At 46.9% G+C, this 24,573-nt stretch overlaps 1 protein-coding gene across 1 annotated transcript in view; it reads left to right on the top strand.

Annotated features, from left to right (window-relative positions):
* Positions 1-379: 379 nt before the first annotated feature.
* The window catches only part of NSF (N-ethylmaleimide sensitive factor, vesicle fusing ATPase), a gene marked incomplete at its 5' end in the record, with an annotated part of 56,576 nt that continues 32,382 nt past the window's right edge, over positions 380-24,573 (top strand). The window contains 7 exons of the mRNA XM_084275624.1: positions 380-462; positions 5,291-5,390; positions 8,061-8,100; positions 12,663-12,829; positions 13,930-14,037; positions 14,663-14,738; positions 18,266-18,421. Coding sequence (XP_084131750.1) covers positions 380-462; positions 5,291-5,390; positions 8,061-8,100; positions 12,663-12,829; positions 13,930-14,037; positions 14,663-14,738; positions 18,266-18,421 — 730 coding nt within the window. The remainder of the gene's footprint in view (positions 463-5,290; positions 5,391-8,060; positions 8,101-12,662; positions 12,830-13,929; positions 14,038-14,662; positions 14,739-18,265; positions 18,422-24,573) is intronic.

The following is a 24,573-nucleotide window of genomic DNA, read 5'->3' as shown; positions in this document are numbered from 1 at the left end:
ACTGGAAGGTGCTGTAAGATCTCCCTGGAACCTTCTCTTCTCCAGGCTGAACAACCCCAACTCTCTCAGCCTGGCTTCACAGGAGAGGGGCTCCAGCCCTCTGATCATCTTTGTGGCCTCCTCTGGGCCAGTTCCAACAGCTCCATGTCCCCCTTATGTTGGGGGCTCCAGAGCTGGACACAGCACTGCAGGGGGGTCTCAGGAGAGTGGAGTAGAGGGGGAAGACAAAGAGCTTGTCGGTGCTCATGGGCTGTGTTAATACTCCTGAGGGTTGCTTGTGTTTTATGGACTTAGAGAAGTTTTGAAGCTTGGCTTAGTAAAGGGAAAATAGAATTTTATTTCACACTTTTCTCCTTTCTTTCTTTGTTCCTCACAGTCTATGCAAGCAGCAAGGTGTCCCACCGATGAACTGTCATTAACCAACTGTGCTGTGGTGAATGAGAAGGACTTCCAGTCTGGGCAGTAAGTGTGCACTGGTGCTCTTCTAACCAAAAAGCAATTGTTTTCAAACTTTGGATGGAGGTAGAGTGAAATTTCAGATTTGGGAGGGTGGATACAGTAGGTTAATTAACAAAACTTTGGTGTCTGAAACTTTAAATGTGCTTCTTAGAACTGGGGCTTCTAAAACGTGGTGAATTTTTCTCTGAAGCGTTTGAACTGGATCTGCTTAACTAATTATAATCACTGTTTTAATGAAGGACTTCAGGCTTTTTTTTTATCTTTGTTTTGTTTTTGCTGTTTTTCCTGTTACACAGAATATTTGAACTATTTCAAGTAGATTTTTATCATTTAATTGTGGTACTAGGGGCATCTTCTCACTCTCACGTCATCTTGGGAGCGCTGAGCAGAGTCAGTAGAAACTGGCTCTTGTTCTAGGGGCTTTCATGCACAAGAACAAAAGGGGAAGGCAACCAGAGTGGGGGCACAACAGTTTGGATTCTTTAATTACAGTTCTGGGGTGACTGATAGAAGCTGACTCTGGGTTTTACTTTTGTGAGAGGAGTAGAAAACACATTAATTTTTCAGCTCAGCCCACACAGAAGGGGTTTTATTAAAAGAAGCCAATTCAAATAATTAGTTTCCTTGCTTTGCCTCAACTGAGCAGTAGTTCTCCTAAAGATTTCAGCATGTAAATTGCAGGCAGAAGTAATTAATTTCAGCAGAAAGAGGATCACATGCAGCAGAAGGCAGAATCACAGAGGGTTGGGAAAGACCTTTGAGATCAAGTCCAACCTTTCCGGTCCTCTGCTAAACCACATCCCTGAGCACCTCATTGACCTGTCTTTTAAATACACCTGGGGTCAGGCTCCCTGGGCAGCCTGTTCCAGTGCCCAATAACCCTTTTGGGGAAGAACTTTTCCCTCCCATCTGCTCTGACCCTGCCCTGGGGCAGCTTGAGCCCATTGCCCCTTGTCCCATCTCCTGTCCCCTGGCTGAAGAGACCATCGCCCACCTCTCTGCACCCTCCTGGCAGGTAGCTGTAGGAGAAGAGCTTGGGTCTGAAAAACATGGAGAAAACGTTCAAAAAAAGATACTGAATGATGCACCAAGAGCCTCAGCCTGAAGCAGCCAGCCCAGATGGATCCTGCTAGGGAAGGAGAACAAAGTGGCTCTGAACTGCAGGGAACAAGGCAGTGATGTGCTTTGAGGTTTGTCTCACTGTGCTGTCATTCTGCTGGGCTGCTGCCCTGGAGAGCTGTCCTGGCCCTACATTGGTTACCTCAACTGTGATTTCACAATCCCATCTTCAGTATAAAATGGATAAAAACAAAAAACCACACCCCCCAAAAAAACCCCAAGCAAACAAACACAACTTCTGTGTGCAGAAGCAGGCAAAGCTCAGACAGGGTAGTGTCCTGGGCTCTTCAAATGATGTTTTTCCACAGGTAGATTTTTTTTTTTCCCCAAAGTAATTGACTTATAAAAATACCTGAAGTGGGTGTTGTACTTCATGCATTATAAAAATGTTAATTTCCTCAAAAATCAATGTCCTAGAGGGACACAGCTTCCAGACCTGCAGCAGCTGGCTGCTCTCCCTTCGCTCTGAGAAGCCTCTTTCATGGCATTTATGGAGGCACACAGGAGGCAGGATCCCCAGACTTGCCTGGCTGCCATTCCAGCTGCACCAATTCTCCCTCAGAGCACCACTTACTTCTAGAAATTGGGGCTCACAAAGCAAGCAGCATATGTTTGGTTGTGAGCAGATGCTATAAATCGCTTTGAAAAGCACAAGACCAGGACAGAAAAACCTCCTGACAGCCACTACTAGAAGGATGTAGTCATTCTGCTGCATTGCAGATATACTGAGCAAGACCATCCCTGTGATCTGCTGCAGTGAGTTCCACACAGTCAGCAGGTTTGGTTTGTGTTGTCCTAACCATGGCTTTGCTGCTCAGGGTATTTTTTGGTAACAGTTACACAAAGGGTTTTGCTCTGACATTTCCACTTAGTGCTCAGGGTATGGAGCTGGGTGTTTGACCTTGGATTGGGAAGATGGTTTATCCCTAAGATGCTGCTGTAGGTCTTTTCATGCTTCATTTTCCTCATTCTGAGAGCTGGGCAAGTGTGAGTCACGGTTTGGGATGTGTGAGTTCATGGGATGCAGTGCCCTGCTACACTGCATTGAACTTGGCTGGAGAAGTTGCACCATCCTGAGCTCCTGTGACACACTTTGGTCTTGATGACTCACTGTGTGTTTTGGAGAGAGAAACAAGTGCTGGAAACACCCTGGCAGCGAAGGGGATCACAGCCTGGGAAGAAGCTGGAGCAGGTTATCTCAGAATCACAAGGTTGGAAAAGACCTTTAAGATCATCAAGTCCAACCATTCCCATCCTAAGCTAAACCATATCCCTGAGCACCTCATCTACCCTTTTTTTAAACACATCTCCATGGCAGGTTTTTTTTTAATGTTGAGAACTGACTAATTACTCTTATTCCTGCCTTTTACATGGGAAGACTGCCTCTTTTAGCTCAGGCCAGTTCAGTTATCTGAGGAACCCTTGAGGAGCCTTGAATAATTCACAGGGTTTCCAAACCAGGAACATCTGCCCATAGTGCTCAGGTGCTTACTGGCACCTCTGTGTAGATATGTAAGGTTTCTCCCTCATCTTTCTTCACTTAACACACGAACTAATGGGCACACAGGTTAATGTGTGGTGGCTCCTGGCTGGAGCCCTGCTTAGGAATCAGTAGCACCAATTCATGTGTTGATTCTGATCATTTCAGGCCAGGCTTTCCACGTGAATTACGGCTGCTGTTAGAGCTCTTGGGAGATATCTGGCCCTGGTGACTCATTGTTCCTTTTGTTAATTTATAAGCAGAAGCTGTTAATGAGGTTGAGATTTCCCCCATGTGTCTCCATGGGCTCTCCAAGCTCCTTCCTAGTGAACACCAGTGTAGGAAAATGCATTTAGTTTTCCCTGCTGTTGCCTTATTTTGACCATTCTGAACTCTCGTGCTGCTTGTGGCTGGTTGGGAATTGCCAGCTCCAGCTGCCTTTGAGAAGAAACATGGGGCTTCCTGTGCTTTTTGCAGCTTTGCTCAAAGAATCACCATTTAACCTTTCCTGATCTTCTCACTTGGCTGGCAATTTCTTTCAGAAAGATCATCTCTCCCCCCACTCCACCTCTATTTTTTCCCTCCTGGCACCCGTTTGCATGCTGTCAGGCTCTGCTACCTTTCTGGATGTGTTCTTGGTGTATCAGATGCTCCAATACAATAATTTTAATTTGTGTCCAATCTTTGTGGATACCATCCCCCTCCACCCTGCAGTGTTTTTACCAGGTATCCTCATTTTCTTGCCTTTTGCTTCTTTTCAGTGAAGCCCACAGTGGTGGAGGTGTTTCCTCCCGTAGCGATGCTGAGTCGGTATGTGGTAAAGTCACTGTTGTGTTCTGAGCCAAACTCAGTGCACTGCTCAGGATCCATCTCAGTCTTAAGCAGCTTTAATCTCTGCTCTTTTCCTGCCTGATGAGCTGCTCCTAATAGGCTGGTGTTTGTCATCAAGTGTATTTCTTGGTGAGGTGTTCCAGTAGCGCAGCTGGAACTGGTATTTTGCCTGTGGGTGTGTTTGTCCAGCACTGCAGCACAACACCTTGCTTTCCAGATACACTGTGTGCTGGAAACCCCATTTCAGTCCCTGCTTCCTGGACAGCTTCTCTATTTTATCTACTACTCAATTTAAAATGAAACAGTCCTTGGAGCAATGTTCTGTCTGGGAAGGATCATCTCCCTTGGCCTGCTGGCAATGGCCTTCCTAAGGCAGCCAGAGATGCTGCCTTTGCTGCAAGGGCACATTGACATTGCTGGCTCATGTTCAACTCCTTGTCCACCAGGATCCTGGGTCCTTTTCTGCAAAGCTGCTTTCCAGCCAGTTGGCCCCCAGCCTGTACTGGTGCATGGGGTTGTTCCTCCCCAGGTGGAGGAAGTCCCACCTCTATTGAACTTGGTGGGATTTGGCTTGGTGGTGGCTCATGTCACAGTCCCTCTGAATGGCAGAGGGTGCACTCTGCCATCACCCCAGTGGTTAATGAAGAGTCTAAATAGTTTTGGCCCCATATGGTTACTGGGGTAGGTACACACACCAGTAGCAAACGGTCTGAAGCTGGACATAAGCTGCCCATCACCTCTCTCTGTGCCCAGAGGCTCAGGCAGTTAGCAGTCCACCACCCTGCTCGCTTACCTGGTCTGTGTTTTCATCAGTTTGTCTCTCAAGATTGGTGTGTGAGTCAGTGTAGAAAACTGATGTTGAGCTTAACATCCACTGCTCTCCCTTTATCCTCAGAGCTCCCATCTCGTGGCAGAAGGCTGTGTACTGGCCAGGCCTGGTTTTGCTTTGTAAATCCACACTGACTGTTCCCAGTGACTTTTTTGTCCTTTAATAAGCTTGGCTTCCAGTTGCTCCATCTGTTTCCTATGGATTAGTGGTGAGGTTGACCAGCCTGTAGTGCCTTGGATCCTGCTTCCTGCTCAAGATAGGAGTGACATCTGCATTCTCCCAGCCTTCAGAAACCTTCCCTGCTCGTTGTGAGGCACCATTAATTGCCTTGCTCTCCCTCTGTAAGATTTAATTGGAACCAAACCACCTCTAACAGGTTTCTAGATCTATGCCTGGGATGGGAGGAGGTGGAAAAGGAGGGGAGTGTGTCCCTGCAGCTGGGGTCATAGGCAGCTGATGGGTGAGATACCGGTGGGACCTCATCTGGAATAGTGTGTGTGGTGCTGGGCTCCACAATGCAAAGTCCTCCTGGGTGTGTACTGGAGTAAAATCCTGTTTGTTCTCTCTTCTAGACATGTTGTTGTGAAGACTTCTCCCAACCACAAGTACATTTTCACGCTGAGAACTCATCCCGCGGTTGTTCCCGGCAGCATCGCGTTCAGCTTGCCCCAGGTACTCTATGGTTTGATGGACTGCTTTGCTATGGAATAAGCAAGACCCCTTTTGGGATCAGGATTGAAGATAACCTGATCCTGATTGGAAGGAGCATAGATGTATGCTGCAAATTTACTTTCTGACAGCAGAAATTCAAGGAGACTTTCACTGCAGCTGAGGCGATCTTGCTTATAGCACTTTGATCTACTTGTGGTGCAAGGTGGGATAAAAGTACTAGGAAAGGTGTAATTTAAGCTTTTCAAAACATCAGAAACAAACTAATAAAAAAGAAAAAACTTAAGCAATGTCTGCTGGGCTTTGTGAATTTTTAATTTCATGGTTTCCCTTGACTTTAAAGGGTCATCTCTGCTGTGTTGCTCTTTTAAAGACCTGCAGAGACCTTTATTCAGTCATTGCTGATATTTCTAGATGGAAAGTGCAGAAATAAGATTTAACTCGTGTCTTCTTTCTTCATTAAATCAAGTTATCACATGTTAAATGATGGTTAGAATAAATAATTGAGACAACTTCAAAATAGAAAAAGAATCCTGTAGCCTTTAACTGGCTTCCCCAGCAGGTTGCATGAAGTGAAACTGCAGCAGCCACGGTCACTGACTTGATGCTATTGTATTTTCCTGCTAGTAACTAGCCTAGAAGTTGTCTCCATGCTACAAACACAAAGTTTAATATTTGCCCCTTAACAGAGGGGGGCCCCAAACATTCTGTTTGCTTTCTGATGTCTTTTCAATTTCAGATTGGTCCGGATGAGTGGGTGAAGAGGCCATGGTGTTAACTGTATGGCTGGCTAGGATTTGCCCTGCCCAAACTGAGGAACAGTTATCTGTAGAAGATACCTATACCTGTATCACAGGGTTAAAGTAGATGCATTCCTGTCCTAGGGCTGATTTATTTTTGGTAGGTTCCAGTAGCTACTGTAAAGCTGGGAGAGCTGTTCTGCACAGGGATGAGGAGGGTCGTTTACCCCTAACAAATGATGATGGTATCAAGTGTTACAGCTGCTGGCACAGGAAAGTTTTATTTGAGTATTCCCAGTGCTGGGGTTTAATTCCCAGTCTTTCCTGAAGCCTTGGATCATTGCAGCCAGCGTTAGGCAAGCTGTTTGTCTCTTGTTCAGGCTGATGCAGAGTGCACTGTGGCTCGACAGCCTCCAAGAAAGTCTGTTGGGCATGTGTTCCACACACAAAGTTCTTCACCCCCTTTATTCTCTAACAGTCTTAACTCTAAGGCCTGAACACTGAAAGCCTTTGGTGTGCTTCAGGGCTGAAACACCATGCAGTGATGCCAGACTTGTTAGCAGAAAGTACTGGAACCAGGATCAGAAGTGAGCCCTTGTCTCTTGCTGCAGAGAAGAGCCCAACTCCACTTTCTAGCTCAACTTCAACAGCTTTCCTTCCTGTCCTGAAGCTGGGTGATAGGCTTAACCCACAGGGTTTGCAGCAGTCCCAGTGTCCCTGCCCAGCCTTCTCTCACTAGGAATTCAGAAGGAAAGGTTGGGATGTATTTTGCAGAAGAATTGGGAGTGCCAGGGGAAGGAGGAGGGAGGAATCTCTTCCTGGCCTTGGAGGTAAACAGCAGAAGCTGTAAAACCTGAGATTAAATATAGAAACATCGTTTGTTTTCACCTTCTTGGGAATACCAGTGAGCACATGTTAGACTTCCTGCCCTGCAGTTTGATTTCTAACAGGTTGATCCCTGTTCTGCCAAGGGAATTCTTTCCTTAAGCCTGACCCATCTTGAACCACGAACGTACTGGAGAGGCAGCAGAGAGGGAAACTTTCATTTTTAGAAAAGGTCATAGCATTCCTTCTCCCAGAGCTGTTCCTTCAGATAAAAAGCCAAACATAAATGACCATAAAGTGCAACATTTTAAATGTGATCTTACCAGAGCCTGATGTAATGATACTTGTATATTTTTGTGATTGATGCCTCTCTATGGCTTAAATATTTGAGATCCTACGAGTGCTGTGTGGCCTGAGGTGTGCACTGTAATTACACACTAACCAGTCTGTAGCACAGAAGCCACTGGAAAAACACCATTTTTGCACTTAAGCCAGAACTTTTGTCATAGTAAATGTCATAGATCTTTCTGTCATGTGATTATTGAACCATTTCCCACTCCTCCTGCAGGTCTGTGCTGCACAAATTATTTTAGAGGAATTTGAAGGTACCTAGAGGCTTTGAATGGATCCATGCTCACCAGTCCTCTGAGCAAGTTTTATTTTAGATAATTTTATAACTTCAAGCATGTTATTTCCTGCAAACTAAGATATGTGTGTACATTTTAAAAGCAATGATGGAATGTGTAACAGCCTTTCTTGCCAGCTGTACTACCTGCTGTGTGATCAGCACCTGAGCTCCTGTAGATAATGAGCAGAATCTCTCTCCAGTCTGAGAACTTCGGCCTCTGAGGTGGTGGGGTGATCAATACCATGGAGAAGGCTGGATGGAAAAACTTCCTGAGCTCAGAATGTAGAACTAGGAGCAGAAATAATTCCATGTTTTGGACTTGTTTCCTGTTCATCTGGGGGCTTTTTAAGATGCTGTTCTGCTGCTGTGCCAGGTTCTCCTGGGGAGCCTGTCTGTGGGAGTGGGGGTGCTGTGTTTGAGCAGGTGTGTGCTCTAGGGAAGGACAGGCTTGCTCAAGTTTCTCTCTTCTTCTTCTTACAGAGAAAATGGGCTGGACTTTCCATTGGACAAGAGATAGATGGTAAGTCAGCCAGCAGCCTGATGGTGATATATCAAAGCTGAGTTCTGTGTTTCCACACCAAACTCAAGCTGAAAGTCTCAGATCTTCAGCCCATCCTCAGGTAACGTGAGGCCCTCACTGCTGGAAGGGCCTTGTGTGACACAAGAGCACCTTCCAGCAGAGAGCAGTGCTCTTATGGCTGCAGACTCTGTCCTTTAACACTTTCAAACCCTGGAGCACCACTTTGCCTTATCTTCAGGCATCTGCTGGTGTATCAGCAGAGCTGTGTGTGGGTCACCAGTGTCCACATGCAGATGGGAATGTTCAACATGCACTGGCTCTACTCTGTGCCCCTGGCTCTGGGGAACACTTGTCAGTGAACAGGAACCAGACCTTGTTATTGAGGATATTCTTGGCATCTAAATTTGGGTCTTGAGAATGGGAAAGTGGTAGTGGTGAGAGCTGCCAAAAGCCAGCAGTGTGCTCTGGACAGCAGGAGGGGTGAGCTTTGGGAGCACATGGGTCTTCTCACCAGTAACTGACTAGAATATTTGTTGGTATAATGAAAGGAGGAGGGTGCCATCTTCAGTTTGTAGGAATTGAAGGTTTGTATTCTAATTTGAAGCCTTAATTGAGACTGATGAGCCTTTGCCAGTGTTCAAGGAGGACAGGGAGTTATGTCTCCCTGTTTGTGTGTTGTATCTTTCACATATTCATGCTGTCTGTCCCCCTCACCCCTGGTGTGTGTATGATTGACATCGCTGCCAGTTGTAGGTGTGTCTGTTTAATCTGCCTCTGGAGCACTGACCAACTCCTGGGAGCAGCTGTTGTCAGAGGAAGGTTTTTGTATTCTTCAGGGTAAGAGATGATGCCTGTCCTTCAAGCATCAGGAGTTACTCCTGGGTCAGCCATCTCATCCTTATCCTTTGCTTGGTGCTGTGATGAAGCCTGCTCTGGCTCATGGTCACTGCTGTGGAGCAGGCTGTTTGTTAGGCCACCATGTCACCATTTCATAGAATCCCAGACTGCATTAGGTGGGAAGGGACCTCTGAAGGTCATTTAGTCCAACCCCCTGCAGTGAGCAGGGACACCTTTAACTAGATCAGGTTGCTCTGACCTTCATCCACCCTGACCTTGAATGTCTCCAGGGATGGGGCCTCCACCACCTCTCTGGGCAACCTGTGCCAGGGTCTCATCACCCTCAGAGTACAGAACTTCTTCCTAAGGCCTCATCTAAACCTGCCCTGCTCTAGTTTAAAACCATCACCCCTCATCCAATCACTCTCTGCCCTTACAAACAGCCCTTCCCAGCTTTTCTTTAGGTCCCTTCAGGGACTGGAAGGGGCCTGGAGGTCTCCCTGCAGCCTTCTCTTCTCCAGGCTGAACCAGCCCATCTCTCTCAGCCTGTCTTCATAGTGCTCCAGCCCTTGGATCATCCTTGTGGCCTCCTCTGGCCCCACTCCAAGAGGTCCATGTTTTCCTTGTGCTGAGGGCTCCAGAGCTGGACACAGCACTGCAGGTGAGGTCTCCCCAGAGCAGGGGGGCAGAATCCCCTCTCCCAATCTGCTGGCCACACCTCTGGTGCTGCACCCAGAATGTGGTTGACCTTCTGGGCTGTGAGAGCACATTGCTGGCTCGTGTCCAGCTTTACATTTGAGGTGTTGCTGGTGCTTCCAGGGAATTCTCCTCTCACATGGGGATTGTGGGCAGAGCTGATGGCTGCATCCTCTGTCAAAAAGTGGATGTCAAAGGACCTAGACTGAGACATGGTGCAGCTGTGGATATGAGGGGCTGTCAGGGAAGCTCACTCCTTGGCTGGCTGTTTTCACAGGTCCTTTGATCTCAGCAGCTCCATGGGCACAGCTCAGTGCTTGGGTGTGAAGCCTGATGTCTCTGTGGATCTCTCTTTGTAGTAACAACCTGGAGTGGGTTTGTCTGCCTCCCTGCATGACCAGATGCCTCACAGATCTTGCTTGGAAGCCCTTTCTTTACCTAACTGGTCTTGTTTTATTTTTTTAAACTAAAGAAGAACCTGTTATAAAGGGGGTGGGACCACAAATGAGTATGTTCCTCACCCTTGTTTGGTTGCTGCTCAGTAACCTGCCAGCTGGCTCATCGATAAGCTTTTTAGTGCTGGAATTACTTGGAGAAAGAAGCACTAATATTCCTCCTGCTGAGCTGTTAGAGCAGGTTTGTGACTGCACTTGTACCAGACCTTGTTATAAACTTCCCAGCTATGTGGGAAGAGCTATTGAGGAAAACAATGCAGTAATTTTATGCAGAGTGACTAAGTGTCGTATGACTCCAGCTGAGTAGAAAGGGTTTGTAAAGTTCTCCTCTGGGTAGGGAGAAGTATTCATAGAAGGAGGGATTTACTGAGCTCCCTCTTGGGCTTGTTCCCCCAATGATGTGAAAACTGTGTTTGGAAAGTCAGTTTTAAATGCAGTCTGCTGCTCAGTGACACAGGGAAGTGGTGTCCCATCACACCCCTGATGATATGGAAAGGTTTTCCAGGTGGGTGGACCTGGGAAGCTCACCTTTGTGGGGAGGCTGAGTGCCTTGGGTGGATGTTCTTGCCTTCAGTGGGGTTCAGCTCCAGCAGCTCCCGTGTTACGTTGAGGTGCACGGGGGAGCTGGCTGCTTCATCCATGTCCTCAGCACCTGGAGATTGCTGCTCCCATCTCAGCTTCCTTTGCTGCTTCTGGAACTTTCCTGGGCTTTAGAACTGGTGTGTATATTGCTTACTGGAGCACATCCAGCAGAGCACTGCTGCTTTCTGTGCCAGACCCTGGCACTGCTCAGTCCCTGACCAGGGACTGTTCTTCTTCAGTTGACTCCTCAGTTCTGTGACCTTTATTCTTCCCAGAAGCTTTTGTTTGACAAAGCCCTGGGATGAGGTGATAAAAGGAAACATGTGCCCTGCCCTGTAAGGTAAGCAGAACTCCTCTTGTGCTCTTGCAGGACAAATGTCCCTCCTAACTATGACTTCTGTGGTAGCTCTGCTGCCATATCCCTGCCTGGAGGAACTACTTGATACAGTAGATGCACCTCAGTGCAGGAAGTGGTTTAGTGTTTCTTCTTTATCTGCATTTCTTGAAAGATCTTTCTTTGACAGTTCATTTTGAGGTGACCTGTACCAGAATGAACGTTGTGTGCATGCTGTGGTGACCTGTGTGTCTTCTGGTGACAACTTAAGCATGAGACAGTGTCTCTTTACTCCCTTAATTTGACCAGATCCTGTGCCATAGTGTGCTAGATGCTTGTTTTGACATCACCTCTTCCCAGGAGTCTGCAGGTTTATTCTGGAACCATTTGGCTGCCACAAGGCTTGATAGGACATAGTAGGTTATGTGGGAAGTGTGTTTCCTGTATTCACCTCCTACTGCTTTACCCTTAGCTGTGACTTCTGTATCAGATGAGACTTTCTTCTCTAGATTCAAAGCAAAGCTCTAATGTTCCTCAGTCTTCTGGAGAAGCATCTGCTCCTGTCCCTTGCTGCAGCCTGGTTTCTGAATTATTAGGACTGCCTGCTTTGTGAGAGATCCTGTCCTCCTGATGAGTGGTGCTGAGGCAGCTGCTCTCAGGTTGTGAACCATGCTCTCCTTTCCTTTCTGCTCTCTTTCCTCCAGCAGCAGCAGCCCCAAGCAGAGTCTTGTTTTGACACGATGTAACTTGTGACATGTGGGATTAGGTGCATTGGCAGAGACTGTGGATGGCTTTCCATGCCACTGTGCTTCCTGGCCCCTTTCAAGGGTCATTGGGTTGGTTCTGCATCGCTGAAGGCATCCTGGGCGTGGTAGGACAGGTGCTGCTGGGGTGGGGGCTGTTTCCTCCACATCAGAGGCAAGGGGTGTGGATGCTTTCTTTTGGGATGCAGAAGCCCGGAGAAGAGGAGGCTGAGGGCAGACCTTCTCCCCACCTCCACTGACCTGCCAGGAGGGTGCAGAGAGGTGGGGGATGGTCTCTTCAGCCAGGGGACAGGAGAAGGGACAAGGGGCAATGGGCTCAAGCTGCCCCAGGGCAGGGTCAGAGCAGATGGGAGGGAAAAGTTCTTCCCTGGCAGAATTGTGGGGCTGTGGAACAGGCTGCCCAGGGTGGGACTGAGTCACCTTCCCTGGGTGTGTTTAACAGGTGGGTAGATGAGGTGCTCAGGGATGTGGGTTAGTAGAGGACAGGTATGGTTGGACTCTGATCTCAAAGGTCTTTTCCAACCCTGTGGTTCCATCACTGCACGTGACTCGACAGGGAATCTCTCTCTCTGTGCTAACAGCATGTGGGAATTCACTTTCATCGTCCTCATCCCTCAAAGCTTGTGTGGTGGTTGAGCTGGTTTAGAGGACACTATTTGAGTTTGTGATGAAATGCAAGGGTTTTCAGTGGAGGTAGGTTTGCTGTGTTTAGGATCTTGTGGAACATGGATGTAGGAGAAATAAGGGTCTCTCTCAGAAATTACTGTACTGACTTTGATTGAATACTCATTGGGAATGGAAGAACCTGTATTGCCAAACCTTGAGCGTGTTGGGTGTGTTCTGGGGGTCCTTGCTGTTCTGAAATGTGCTTTGTTCTTTCTTTTGAAATCACAGTTTCCTTATACACCTTTGACAAGGCCAAGCAGTGTATTGGCACCATGACAATCGAGATAGATTTCCTGCAGAAGAAGAACATCGACTCCAACCCCTACGACACGGACAAGATGGCAGCTGAGTTCATCCAGCACTTCAACAGCCAGGCCTTCTCAGTAGGCCAGCAGGTCTGGGCTTTGGTTTGGGTGTTTTAAGGCTGAAATGTTCATAACAAATAAGGTGCATGTGCTTGTCCTGCAGTGATGTAAAATACTGAATGCCCCCAGGTGCTGGCGCTGTGCTGTGAAGCAGCTAACGGACAGACACTGGTGTGGGAATGGTGTCTCTATCAGAGTCCCACTGAGAGCAGAGTGGTTTCAAACCTGCCTTTTCCTTACCTAAAGGACTCTTTATTTCTTTGTGAGGGAAATCCCAAGGCTTGGGAGAGCTGGGTTCTCTCTGTTGTGGCCTGGTTGGACGTAAGCAGCTCCAGGAACCTTCTGAGAAGTAACATCTTTTCCTTCTATAGAAGATTAAAACAAGCACCAGATTTAATGATTTACTTAATTCTCAGTAGTGATTTTTAAGCACAGTGTATTTTATTGTAATATTTATTGCTACTCTATGGAGTGAAATAGGTTTGAAGCACTTGACTTGGGGTTTCTGAAAGCTGATGTCCCTGCAATCCAACCTTCTCAGCTCTGCAGCAGATGCTCACAGGTGTGGAAGCACATCTGGGATAGCCTCTGGTTGCCATATTCTCAGGACAGGTTGAGGTCTGTCTCAGTTTACAGTTTGCAGGGTCTGAATCTTAAGTTGGTTGCAAATGTGGCCAAGGAGGAGAGGTGTTGTGCAGAGACAGTCCTTTTCTGAGGGGCAGACCCTCCTCCTCCTCACAGCAGGTGTTCTGGCTCTCCATACTCTAGCGGTGACCTTGGCAAACTGAAATGTGGAAGATCAAAAGGGTTTGGGGTAAATTGTTTTCTTTGCTTAGTGCTGATATTTAAAGTTGAGAGGAGGAGGAGTGTTGTATGGGACATTTAGTTGGGGAGGAAAAGATGGGGCAAGAACAGCTTTTCTTGGAAGAATTTCTCTTTCAGTTTCTCTGATTGACTTTGTGTTCTGCTACTTCTGTCTGTTTGTGGGACATGGAAAGGAAATGACCAGACCTTTACAGGGTAAAAGCTATGTGGGATTTGTTAGGTGATTAAAATTAGTCTTAGTAGCCTTGTCAAACTCTTTTAGCTTTTTAATGAGTTAAAATCCCTCTCTGTCTTTCTTTCCCCAGCTGGTGTTCAGCTTTAATGACAAACTGTTTGGCCTGTTGGTAAAGGACATGGAAGCTATGGACCCCAGCATCCTCAAGGGAGAGTCTGGCACTAGCAAAAAGCAGAAGGTAAGCTCCTAGGAATTCATGTCCCTTCCCTGGGGGCTGCCAGGATTCAGGTACTGACCCAGATCTTGCTCCAGGGAGGAATTGAGGTTACTCACATTTGGAGAAGTTGCACATTTGTTTCATCTGGCTGCAGCTTTTCCCCTGGAGAAGATAAGGAGCAAGGAGCCTTGTTTTCAGTTTAATGCAGTCTCCTGTGCTTGTGTGGTTGGGGAGCTGAGAGATGCACCCACTAAAGTGCAGAGCTGGGGAAGATTTCTGGTCTTCGTGGATGTATTAATGGAATCCTTGTCCCTTGAGCCTCTCTCTCTTCCAGTTTTGATTTCTCCTTATTTAGAAATGAATATAGGATTGTTTTGTTCTTCACTTGCTAGATCTTGCTGAAATAAAATAGTTGAACTGATCAAATAACTGTGAAAAGCTGATTTATTACAGCTGATGAGCTTTTGCATTCAATGATGTTAGTTTTGGAGGAGGTGTTAGCATTTCCCATTCTTCCAGTGATGTTTGTAGTGGAGCTTTTGCTGCTGTTTCTTGCCTGTTGAGATGTGCTTGTAGGTAGCCAAAGGGCAACCTGAGGTTGAGCCTAATAGCTTAATTTAATGATTTGTTCCCTCTTCTTTTGCAGATTGAGGTTGGTTTGGTTTTTGGGAACAGTCAAGTTGCCTTTGAAAAAGCTGAAAACTCCTCTGTCAATCTGATTGGTAAGTGATGCTGTGTCCAAAGAGATAAAAGATGCTTGGAGCTTGCTGGTTTTCAGGCCTCGGAGACTTGTATGCCTCAAAGTTACATCAATTGGAAACTGCATCTCAAAAGGTGTCCCAGGTATCTGTTGAAACAAGCAGGTGACTGGATTTGATCCCTTAGGACCCTGTTGCCCTCTGGAAAGCAGTTTGAGATGCTCAGGACCCTTGAAAGCCACTCCCCAGCTCATATTGCACAGGTCTGTGTCCAGATGGGGCTGGAATCTCTCCAGAGAAGGAGACTCCACACCCCCTGGGCAGCCTGTCCCAGGGCTCCCTCACCCTCACTGGGGAAAAGTTCTTCCCCATGTTGGTGCAGAACTTCCTATGCCTCAACTTGCAGCCATTGCCCCCATGTGTAACCACATACCTTATGTGGATGTTTTTATCCAACATCTGTACTGAAAAACCCCACCAGAGCTCTGTAGGCTGAACTGTAGGTGACTAATTAAGCACACTAACAAGGATGCAGGTTTTAAGAGCACCGAAGGAAATCTGAATGGGCCATTAATTAGTTCATACCAGTGATTACACGATTACAGCCCCTTTAACTTCTCCTGTGTTTTGATGGGCCAGCTCGAGGTGAGTATTAACATAATCCCATTTATTGCAGCAGAGCAAGCAGTGACATTTTACTTGGTTAATATTCAAAGCCATCTGATGACCTGTGATCTTCCTCCTGGGTGTGAAGAGCTCTCCTGTGGGACAGCTGATTGATTGGGCATAGGAATCTTTCACCGTGAGTCAGCCACACACAAAAGAGTTGCTTGTGCCTCAATTTACTTCTGTCAGATCGGGACTTGATTTAATCTCCTCATTGATCTGTGGCAGAGCTCCTTCATGTGCTTTGTTTGCCTCTGTGGAATTGTAAAGTTCTGAATAATTAAACACTGAGAGAGGAGATGAAAGTGACGTGTCACTGAGCGCTGCCTTCAGTGACTGGCAGGGGTTTGTTTTCAATAGGAAAGAACTGTAACCGGTCAAATCACTCTGTTTATGGTAAGTAGCCAGCAGCCCTGTGTTCTGAAACCTCTGGGAGGTGGTTAATTGGGGCTGTGAGTGCTGCAGCCAGAAGGGGGGGGTGTAGGCTAAGCTCTGCGGGGAGGGAGCCACCCGCCCCGCAGCCGCAGCGGAGCGATGAGGTAGTAAATACGCAATCATCGGCGAACCAGATGCTCACTGCTGCCCTGCCTGGGCCATGCGTGAGTGCTGGATGTTACACCTGATACCGTGCTGCCTCACGCGTGGCAGAAGCAGCATTGTGTGTTTTGCTGCACTAAGGCTTCAAGTACTGATTCCAGCTGGGTTTAGACCAAGATTAGTCTAGTTCAAGGTTAGTCTAGCTCAGCTAATGCAGAGCTTTAGTGTTGGTGCAGTCCCAAGCTTGACAGGCTGGGCAGAGGATGGATGGAGAGCAGCCCTGAGTAGAAGGACTTGAGGGTGCTGATCCATGGCAGGCTCAGCATGAGCCAGCAGAGTGAGCTGGCAGCTCAGAAGGCCAACCATGTCCTGGGCTGCACCAAGAACAGCGTGGGCAGCAGGTCTGGGGCAGGGGGGTTCTGTTCCTCTGCTGTTGTGAGATCCCACCTGCAGTGCTGTGTCCAGCTTTGGGGTCCCCAGGACAGGGAAGAAGGGAAGAGTGCTGTTCCACTACTGCATGGAGACTGCAAGACCTGTGCTTATTAAGGGATCTGGCTCAACTCGAAGTGGCTCTAGAAGATGCTGCAGACAGACAGGCAAAATAAACAGTGGTAGTGTGCCAAGATGAGCTTTTATTCTTCTAGTTGTAAAGGAGTTGGCTGATCTGGTAATTGTTTTGTGTAACCTTGCTTAAGGTTGCTCTGGTATCTGAGGACTGCAAGGTGGTCAATGTGCTGTCTGCTTTGGAAAGGATTCCTGAGCAGTCTGGGGAGATGCTGGGCTTGGGATTTGGTATCTGCACAGAAACAAACCAACAGAAACTGCAATAAAGGCTCCAGTGAGTACAGATGGGATTCACTTGGGTCAGCCTGTCTTCTGCAAGGACAGGCCTGCCTCAGAGTCATAGAATGTGCTGGATTGGCAGGGACCTTTAAAGCCCATCTAGTCCCACTTCTTGCAGTGAGCAGGGACATCTTCACTAGATCAGGTTGCTCAGAGCCCCATCAAGCCTGACCTTGAATGTCTGCAGGCATGGGGCCTCCACCTCCTCTCTGAGCAACATGATTCCCCTGGAGTTCGTTACAGCAATCATGGGGCCATGGGCCTACAGGCTGACCCAGGCTGCTTGTTTCTCAGAGCTCTTCCAGCAGAGTTCTTTATCAATATTACTTCAGAAGGAAACTAAACAGAGATCTGCAAGAGAGGAGGTCTAGAGTTAAGTAGCCAGTGCTGGTGAGATTCAGCTTGAATCTCTGGTGGGGCCTTTGCTTTTGGTTATAATTATTGAATAAACTGCCTGAGTAATGAGGTGACAAAGATTGCTCTTCCAGAGCTCAGTGACTAAGAAATGAAATGGCAGAGGAAATTCAATATAAACACGAAGTGATGTGTGGGAGGAAGAATGTTCCTAACTTTGGTCAAAAAGGATTGCTAGTTTGGGCCCACATCCCTGGTATGATAGGGTCCAGCAGTCCCTGGAAACTACTCAGAGGCAGCCTGGGCCCTGTTGTTAAGAATTAGTAAGTGTGGTTGTTAGGAAATGCTACGTATTATCAGTAAAGGAATAGGAACAGAGCAGAGGATGGATTTGTACCTGTAGTTAGGATACACAGCACGTGCAGTTCTACTCTGCTTGTCTGTCAGAGGATGTAGTAGAAGTGGAGAAGGCTGAGGGAGAACAGGGGTGCTCGGGTGTGGAGCAGCTGCTGCAGAAGGAAGGACCAAATCACAGAATTGTGGGGGTTGGAAGGGACCTCAAGAGATGGAGTCCAGCTCCTCTGCCAGAGCAGGTTCCTTAGGACGGACAGATGGACGGACAAGCAAGGACTGCGCTGCCTGGAAAGACATGACCAAGCAGGATGCAGGATGAGCCTGACAGGGAGTGGTAGCCTGAAAGAGAGTGGATACCAACACTATCTACTGTCTCTTCAGCTCTAAGACTGGGGGGACGTGAAATGAGGCTGGCTCAGGCCCATGGAAGGTGTGGGGTTGTGCAGCCAGTAGTGGACATGGAGAGTCAGGAGCCATGGCACGCTCTGCGCACTGAGTTCATGTGGGTCCAAGGAGAACAAGGTTAACTTGTGGCAAAGGAGTCTGCTGGGAGTGCTTACACATGCAGGACAGCAACTGGATCAAGAAATCCTTGAACAAGACAGTTGAAAGACTGGGAAAATAGTTCACTAAGTAAGGCTTTGGCACCCTGCCTGTGCATCCTCCTGGCTGATGGTTGAAACCAAACATCACGTTAGCTGGACACGACTCTGACCTGGTAGAAGCTCTGGTGTCTGTCCTCCTGTTTGCTGTAGTTCTGCTATGTGCCTGAAATGATTGATGTTTTTTATTTGCAGGTAAATCCAAGACCAAGGAAAACCGCCAGTCAATCATCAACCCAGACTGGAATTTTGAGAAGATGGGCATTGGGGGCCTGGACAAGGAATTCTCTGACATTTTCCGACGAGCTTTTGCTTCTCGGGTTTTTCCACCTGAAATTGTGGAGCAAATGGGTGAGTGTGATCTGGAGAGGTGTGGCTGGGGGTCAGGATGTGGGCCTGTTCCTGGTTTGGAAAGGTGATACCGACTAATGACCTGATGCTTTAACGTGACAGCTGCTTAGGGATCTCATAGACCAACACAGTCTTTTCTTCTCTTCCTCCTGTCTTTCATGGTCTTGTTACTTGGCTAGAGAGGAGGGAAAGAGAAATGATGTGAATCCTCAACACTGTACATGAAGTGTCTGAACAAAGGGGCTATGGGACTTAACTGAACCCTTCTCTGTTGGAACTCAGATGCTCCCTATTCTTTTGAAACGCTGTGTTTATTCCTTACAATGAGACTGAATGCTCCTATTCCTGATTTACTCATCTCCCTAAGTCAAAGGAAATTTTGTTGTAATGATCCTGCCTTAAATATCTGTTGTCCTGGCAGTTGTGCCATGAACTGATGTCCTTCCAACAGCTTTAGCCCAATAAACATGGTATCTCATGTGATCTGTGCTTGGCTGGATTCGAAATGCTGGAGAGATGCACAGGCTGTGGCACGTCTCAGTCTGAAATAAAAGCACAGGTTCTAAATATAACTTTTTTTGGTGTGGAGGTCAGGGGAGGCAAAGGCAGTCCCATTACTCTGTAAACATGTGCTGGCAGGCAGATAAAGAGTACTGGGTTTAATTTTTAGGAAGCAGTATGCAGCTGCAGATACCTTGTTTTGTCACATCATGTGGCTGGGGATGTTATAGCTGGTCCTCATTCTCTGAATATAATCTCTGTGGGTTTGTACTTAAACTTGGAATCCATAGCTGGGTAATTTCTATGTATGTTTATAGTTCTTCATCTTCCTTCCCTCCTCCCCACAAATGAAGCAATCAAGATTTTGATTACAAAACAGATTTTCATCAGGAGATACATCCTGTTTGCGTGTGGCTGTGTGAAGTGTGTCCCTTTCCAGTGCTGGTGGACTTGATGTTAAGTAAACATCAAGTAACATAAGGTCTCAGTGATCTGAACACGTAGAGGGAGACAGGGAAGAAATCCTGTTGGCTAAATGAGAACAGCATGTGATTCCCTCCCTCCTGCCTTTTTACTTCCTATCCTCTGGTCTCCAAGACCTTTTGGGGGCTGATCTTGTTCTCTTGTGTTTTGTGGCTGTGAGGGAGTCTCAACTTCTCTGCCTCTGCTTGAGAATGTTAGATGTGTAAATTTGTCAGTTGTTTAGCTGCTCTGCAGGAGAGGAGATGAGAGAAAGGGTGTTTGTTGGCTGTGGGAGGAGAAGCTTTTACCTAGACACTGTTGCATTGAGTTCAGCAGCGATGCTGAGAGCTGCCCTTTGGAGGGACCACCATCCCTTCCCTGAAATATTTGCACCTTTGGAAGCAATTACTGTACATGTATCTTCATGGCTGCAGTGGATATTGGCTGTGACAGTATGTGAAGGTAAAAGATTTAGACTTTAGGAATTCTGCTCAGCATCCCTGAGCTGTGATGAGAAATCCCTTCGTAGACGGGAGATAATTAGAGCTTGTTTTCGTCTTGCTGGGGTTTCACCCATTCAGGGTCCCTGCCTGCCTGCAGTCTGGCAGCGTGTTAAGCAGCTGTGTCCATGACAATTGCATTCCCTTGGGATTATCTTTAGCTGAATTAAGAGCTGGGCACTCTGTGTGCAGCTGCCAAGGCGGATGACCTGCGTCTCCATCGGGTATCTCCGGAGAAGGTGGGAAGCCTTGCTGACTGCAGGGTGAGGTTGTGGAGCTGCTTTGCAGGGCACGCTGCTCGGATGGTTCCTCTTGGTAATTGGTGTTACTTAATACAGGAAGAAAAAGCTCCTCTGAGGGACCACTAGTATTTTGATTACCCTGGGCAATGAATTAAAGGCGTGCCTTATTATTTGTATAAATACCTCTACCCTTACTGGTGTGTGTTTACACACATGCTACACAAAGAAGCATTTTTCTGGGGAGAAGTGAGGCTCCAAGCAGAGCTCTGGAGCTCTGATGAACCCTAGGGCTAAGGAGCTTATCTGAAATTTGAAAAAACAAAACTTTCTGACATTCATTTTCTTTGCCTTCGTTATAACTTGCTCTTAACTATATTTCAGATCTGAAATGTCAGCGTGACAGCTGTTCACCTTTGTATGTAATTTATTGGGAAAGGAAAAGAAAGAATTTGCTTGCTTGCTGGTGCTCTGGTGCTCACCCCTTCCTGGGTTCTGCCCAGTGCTCACAGCCTGCAGCTTCCATGCCAAATGCAATAAATATTTCTGTCCCATCACTGCAGAGAGGCTGTATAGCCCCTTCAGAAATCACTTGCAACTTGTTTGTGGTTTATCTAACTTCCAAGGAATGTTCTGGCTTTGGAGCTTATAAATCAAGGTTAGTTAACTGTATCATCCAAGGGTGTAAATGCTACTCTGATGCTGCAGCTTATCCAAGAGAAGGAATCTTAGATCAACTTCAGCTGCTCATTAAACCTTGCCATAGCTCCCTGCTGCCCTGGGAAGGGGCAATTTACTTCTCCCTACCCACGCTCTCTTCCCATTGCATATCTACCACCTCTGCTGTGGCAGCCTTGGGCTTGCATGGCTCTGTAGAGAGCAAATACAACTAGAAGTAAGGAATGCTACTAGTAAAAAACTCAATAGGTTTAAGGCTTGGGGAGGTCAGGTTGGCTTGATGGGATGTAGCTACGTGAGTGCCAGGCCAGCAGTGGGATAAGGTCACTTCTGAACCACAGTGGGACCAGGGACCATCATCAATTGAAGCTGATTGCTTTTGAGGTTACAGCTTCACAGTCACTTACTGGAGATTCTTTGCATTAGGGACACTGGCAATGCTGTTACCTTTCACCTAATGCTTGACTCTTCTTTCCACTTGGCAGATTAGGATTACTAAATGCTCATCTGGATGAGGATTGAGGAAGGTGCTTGATACAAAAGGGATGCTCCTTAGTGACTCCATGAGGCCTCACAGTACCAGATAGTTCTCAGGGAGGAACTTCATGCTTGCAGGGCGCTGATGGAGGTGAGGCAGCAGTTCCTTTCTCAAGGACATCCCTACAACAGCTGTGTTTCTAGAGAATCAATCTCCTTCTCAAGCCCTGCCTGGATCTCAGTGACATCCAGCTCATAGTAAAGCTGTGCAGCTCAGTGGTGAGCTACAGGCTGCTTTGGTTACTCTTTGTTGTGGTTCAAAGCATGCTCTTGCTCAAACTAAATCTCATCCTTTTCCTTTGATAAATATTACATTTATAAATATTATATTTTCCTGCAGAAAAGCCCTTTCTGCACATCTGTGTGAAGTGTTTTTTCTGCTGAGACTTTAAATTCAGCTCCTTCAGGGGCTGGTGCCACCATTTAACATTAAGGCTGCTGAATAGTTAGAACGCTGCTCTATCTGGTTTTGTTCCTTTGCTTGTTTTCTTGCCTTCAACAGGTATTTAGCCATTTGGATTAAAACTTTTGATATATATTTGGTGCCTGGAGCTGTAAACTTCAACAGAACTGCAAAGCATCTTCTCAGATCTGAAAAGAAAATGCTGGTACCCTGCTCTTGTTTTTCTTTTCAAAGATCACTCTGGAGTCTCCCTGCATTGAAATACAATCTGGACGTTCAGCAGGGAAGTGATTTCAGTGCCTTACATGGGATGTTAGTCATAGGAGAGGCTGCTGAAAAAGCAGATTCTATATGTGCATGTTGTTAAGGCTTAATAACAGTTCTATAAGTGTTTGGTGTTACAGGTTGTGCTCCTGTGATGAGATTGATACAGCACCCAAATTCATTCCCCATCCTCTCCTGTTTGCCATCAGGAAATAGGTTAAATCAGACTTTCCAAAGGAGATTTCTGTTTTCCCTGTGACCCTTTTAGCTTGTCCTCTCACCTTGGGATCAGCTCGTTGCAGTGCTCTGTACATTTGAAGTGCAGCTGACTATAAACTAAAAGGGAAATACTAACAAAGCACAAGATGAACATTCAGATTAGTGGATACTCAGATATTTTCTTTCTTGGATTCTCTCCCTGAAGTGGAGACTTGTCTTTTAAGGTATCTTAAAAATTAATACGTTAATGTTCTTGAAGTACTCAGATACTATAAAAGAATAATAGTAATGGCAAGGATCTCTCCAAGCCTATTCTTAAAATAGGATAATTTTAATGAAAAGTCAGTGTCAGACATGTCTAACCTGTAATTGGGGTGATAGATGCCAGAACCTCCCAAGGCAGCCTGTTCCCCTGCTAAGAGCATCTTTGCTGGCAACATTTTTCAAGTGTTTCTTCTCAGCCTTGCAGCAGCTCATCAGAGATTGTTTATTTCTTTTCTGGTTTTGGATGAGGCTTTTGCATCCTTGTCTGTTCGTGTTTCTTTTCAGTATTCTCAAACCTAGATCTTGGATTCTGAAACCATTTCCCATAACCTCTGGACCACTGATTGTTGTTGCTTCTCCTCCCTTGGAGGTTGTTCGCTGCCCAGAAGTGTGATGCCCAAGTCGGGGCACAGGAACTGGGGGACTCACCCGTCCTGGGGCAGTCACCAGGTTTGTCTGCACCTCGCTGCATGTGCCAGTTTATAATCCTCAGTGTGAAGGTTTGGGTTTGCAACCTGCAGTTAATTATTCCTACCCCAGTGTAGAAACTTGCTCCTCAAATGACATTGTTTTTAAATCAATGTAATCCTGTCTGTCAGGGTGTCTGTAGATCTTGGTGTTCTGATGGGCTACTGTGATAGGCACGTTCTGTTCCATCTCCCAGGCTATTAATAAAAGCACCACATGCCAGTAAATCCAGGATGGATCCTTTCTGGTTGTGCTTTAAAGTTTGTGGGATATTTTTCCATCTGCTTCTCATCTACCTTTTAACTCCGTTCAGTGTGTGGTTTCCCTACATGTTTAAAAAGATGTCTCAGACCTATTTATGTCTTTATGAAAATCCAAATCATCTTCTATTGCTGTATTTGTTCTCTCACACCCTCTGTGTGTGACCTCCCATCCTTTCTTAGAGGGGAGTTGTCTCAGCCTGAGGTGGGGTATGGCTGGAGCCATCACTGCTGCGTTCTGCACTCCATCCCACAGCTCTCTGTGTTTCACCTGCAGCTGAAACGAGCTGTGTTTTCATCTCTCCTCTACGAAGACAGAGGCATTTACTTTTTTTTACCTCAGTGCTGACTTCTTCCATAGCTTCCTTTGGTTTATGTATACTCTTAGCCAAACCCCCTTTTGTGAGAGTCATGACCAAAGGGGTTCTGTTGGATGCTTCCCAAAAGCTGCCTTCTTTTCATTTTTATCACATTCCATCAGAAATAGATAAATGTCCAGCCACTGCTGAAGATCTGGTTATTGCCTCCTTAGGTACACATGGCACTGAACTTCTCACAGCTGAAGGTACAGAGAGAGGGCTCTTTTCAAAGGTCTAGGAGGAATGTAGTGACTTGGCTCTCTTATCTTTACAGTGGCAAATCATAGAATGGTCTGGGTTGGAAGGGACCCCAAGGATCATAGAGCTCCAACCCCCCTGCCACAGGCAGGGCCACCAACCTCCAGGCCTGGAGCTACACAAGGTTGCCCAGGGCCCCATCCAACCTGGCCTTGAACACCCCCAGGGATGAGGCACCCACCCCCTCTCTGGGCAGCCTGTTCCAGCCCCTCACCACTCTCTCTGGAAAAAAACTTTCCCCTAATATCTCCTCTAACCCTTCCTTCCTCCAGCTTCACTGCATCCCCCTTGTCCTGCCAGTCTCTACCCTTTAACAAGCTGATTCCCCTCCTGTTCCTCTGCTCCCTTCAGGGACTGGAAGGCTGCAGTGAGGTCCCCCCACAGCCTTCTCTTCTCTAGGCTGACCCAGCCCAGCTCCCTCAGCCTCTCTCCATAGGGGAGCTGCTCCAGCCCTCTGATAATCTCCATGGCTCCTCTGACCCAACAGTCCCTCATGATAGATTAAAAATCCTGGCTCCTGAGTGTCCACTTAAAACCAAACCTTCTGTTTCAGATGTAGCCCTTTCCCTGCCTCAGGTTGGAGTAGAAAGCAGAACCAGGTGCCTTCAGTCTTGCTGTGTATCCATAACACGTGCATCCTACAGGAGGATTAACCGGAGGCTGGAATACTGCTGAGCTTACAGGAGAGAGGAGGGGAATTCCACCCAACTCTGGTTTTGGGGAAATTTTGTCTGTGTGGC

The sequence above is a fragment of the Gallinula chloropus genome (assembly GCF_964237585.1).
Source record: "Gallinula chloropus genome assembly, chromosome: 26".
In the NCBI taxonomy this organism is placed as follows: Eukaryota; Metazoa; Chordata; class Aves; order Gruiformes; family Rallidae; genus Gallinula; species Gallinula chloropus.
The sequence above is the reverse complement of the archived record's forward strand: the minus strand, read 5'-3'. Positions and strand labels throughout refer to the sequence as shown.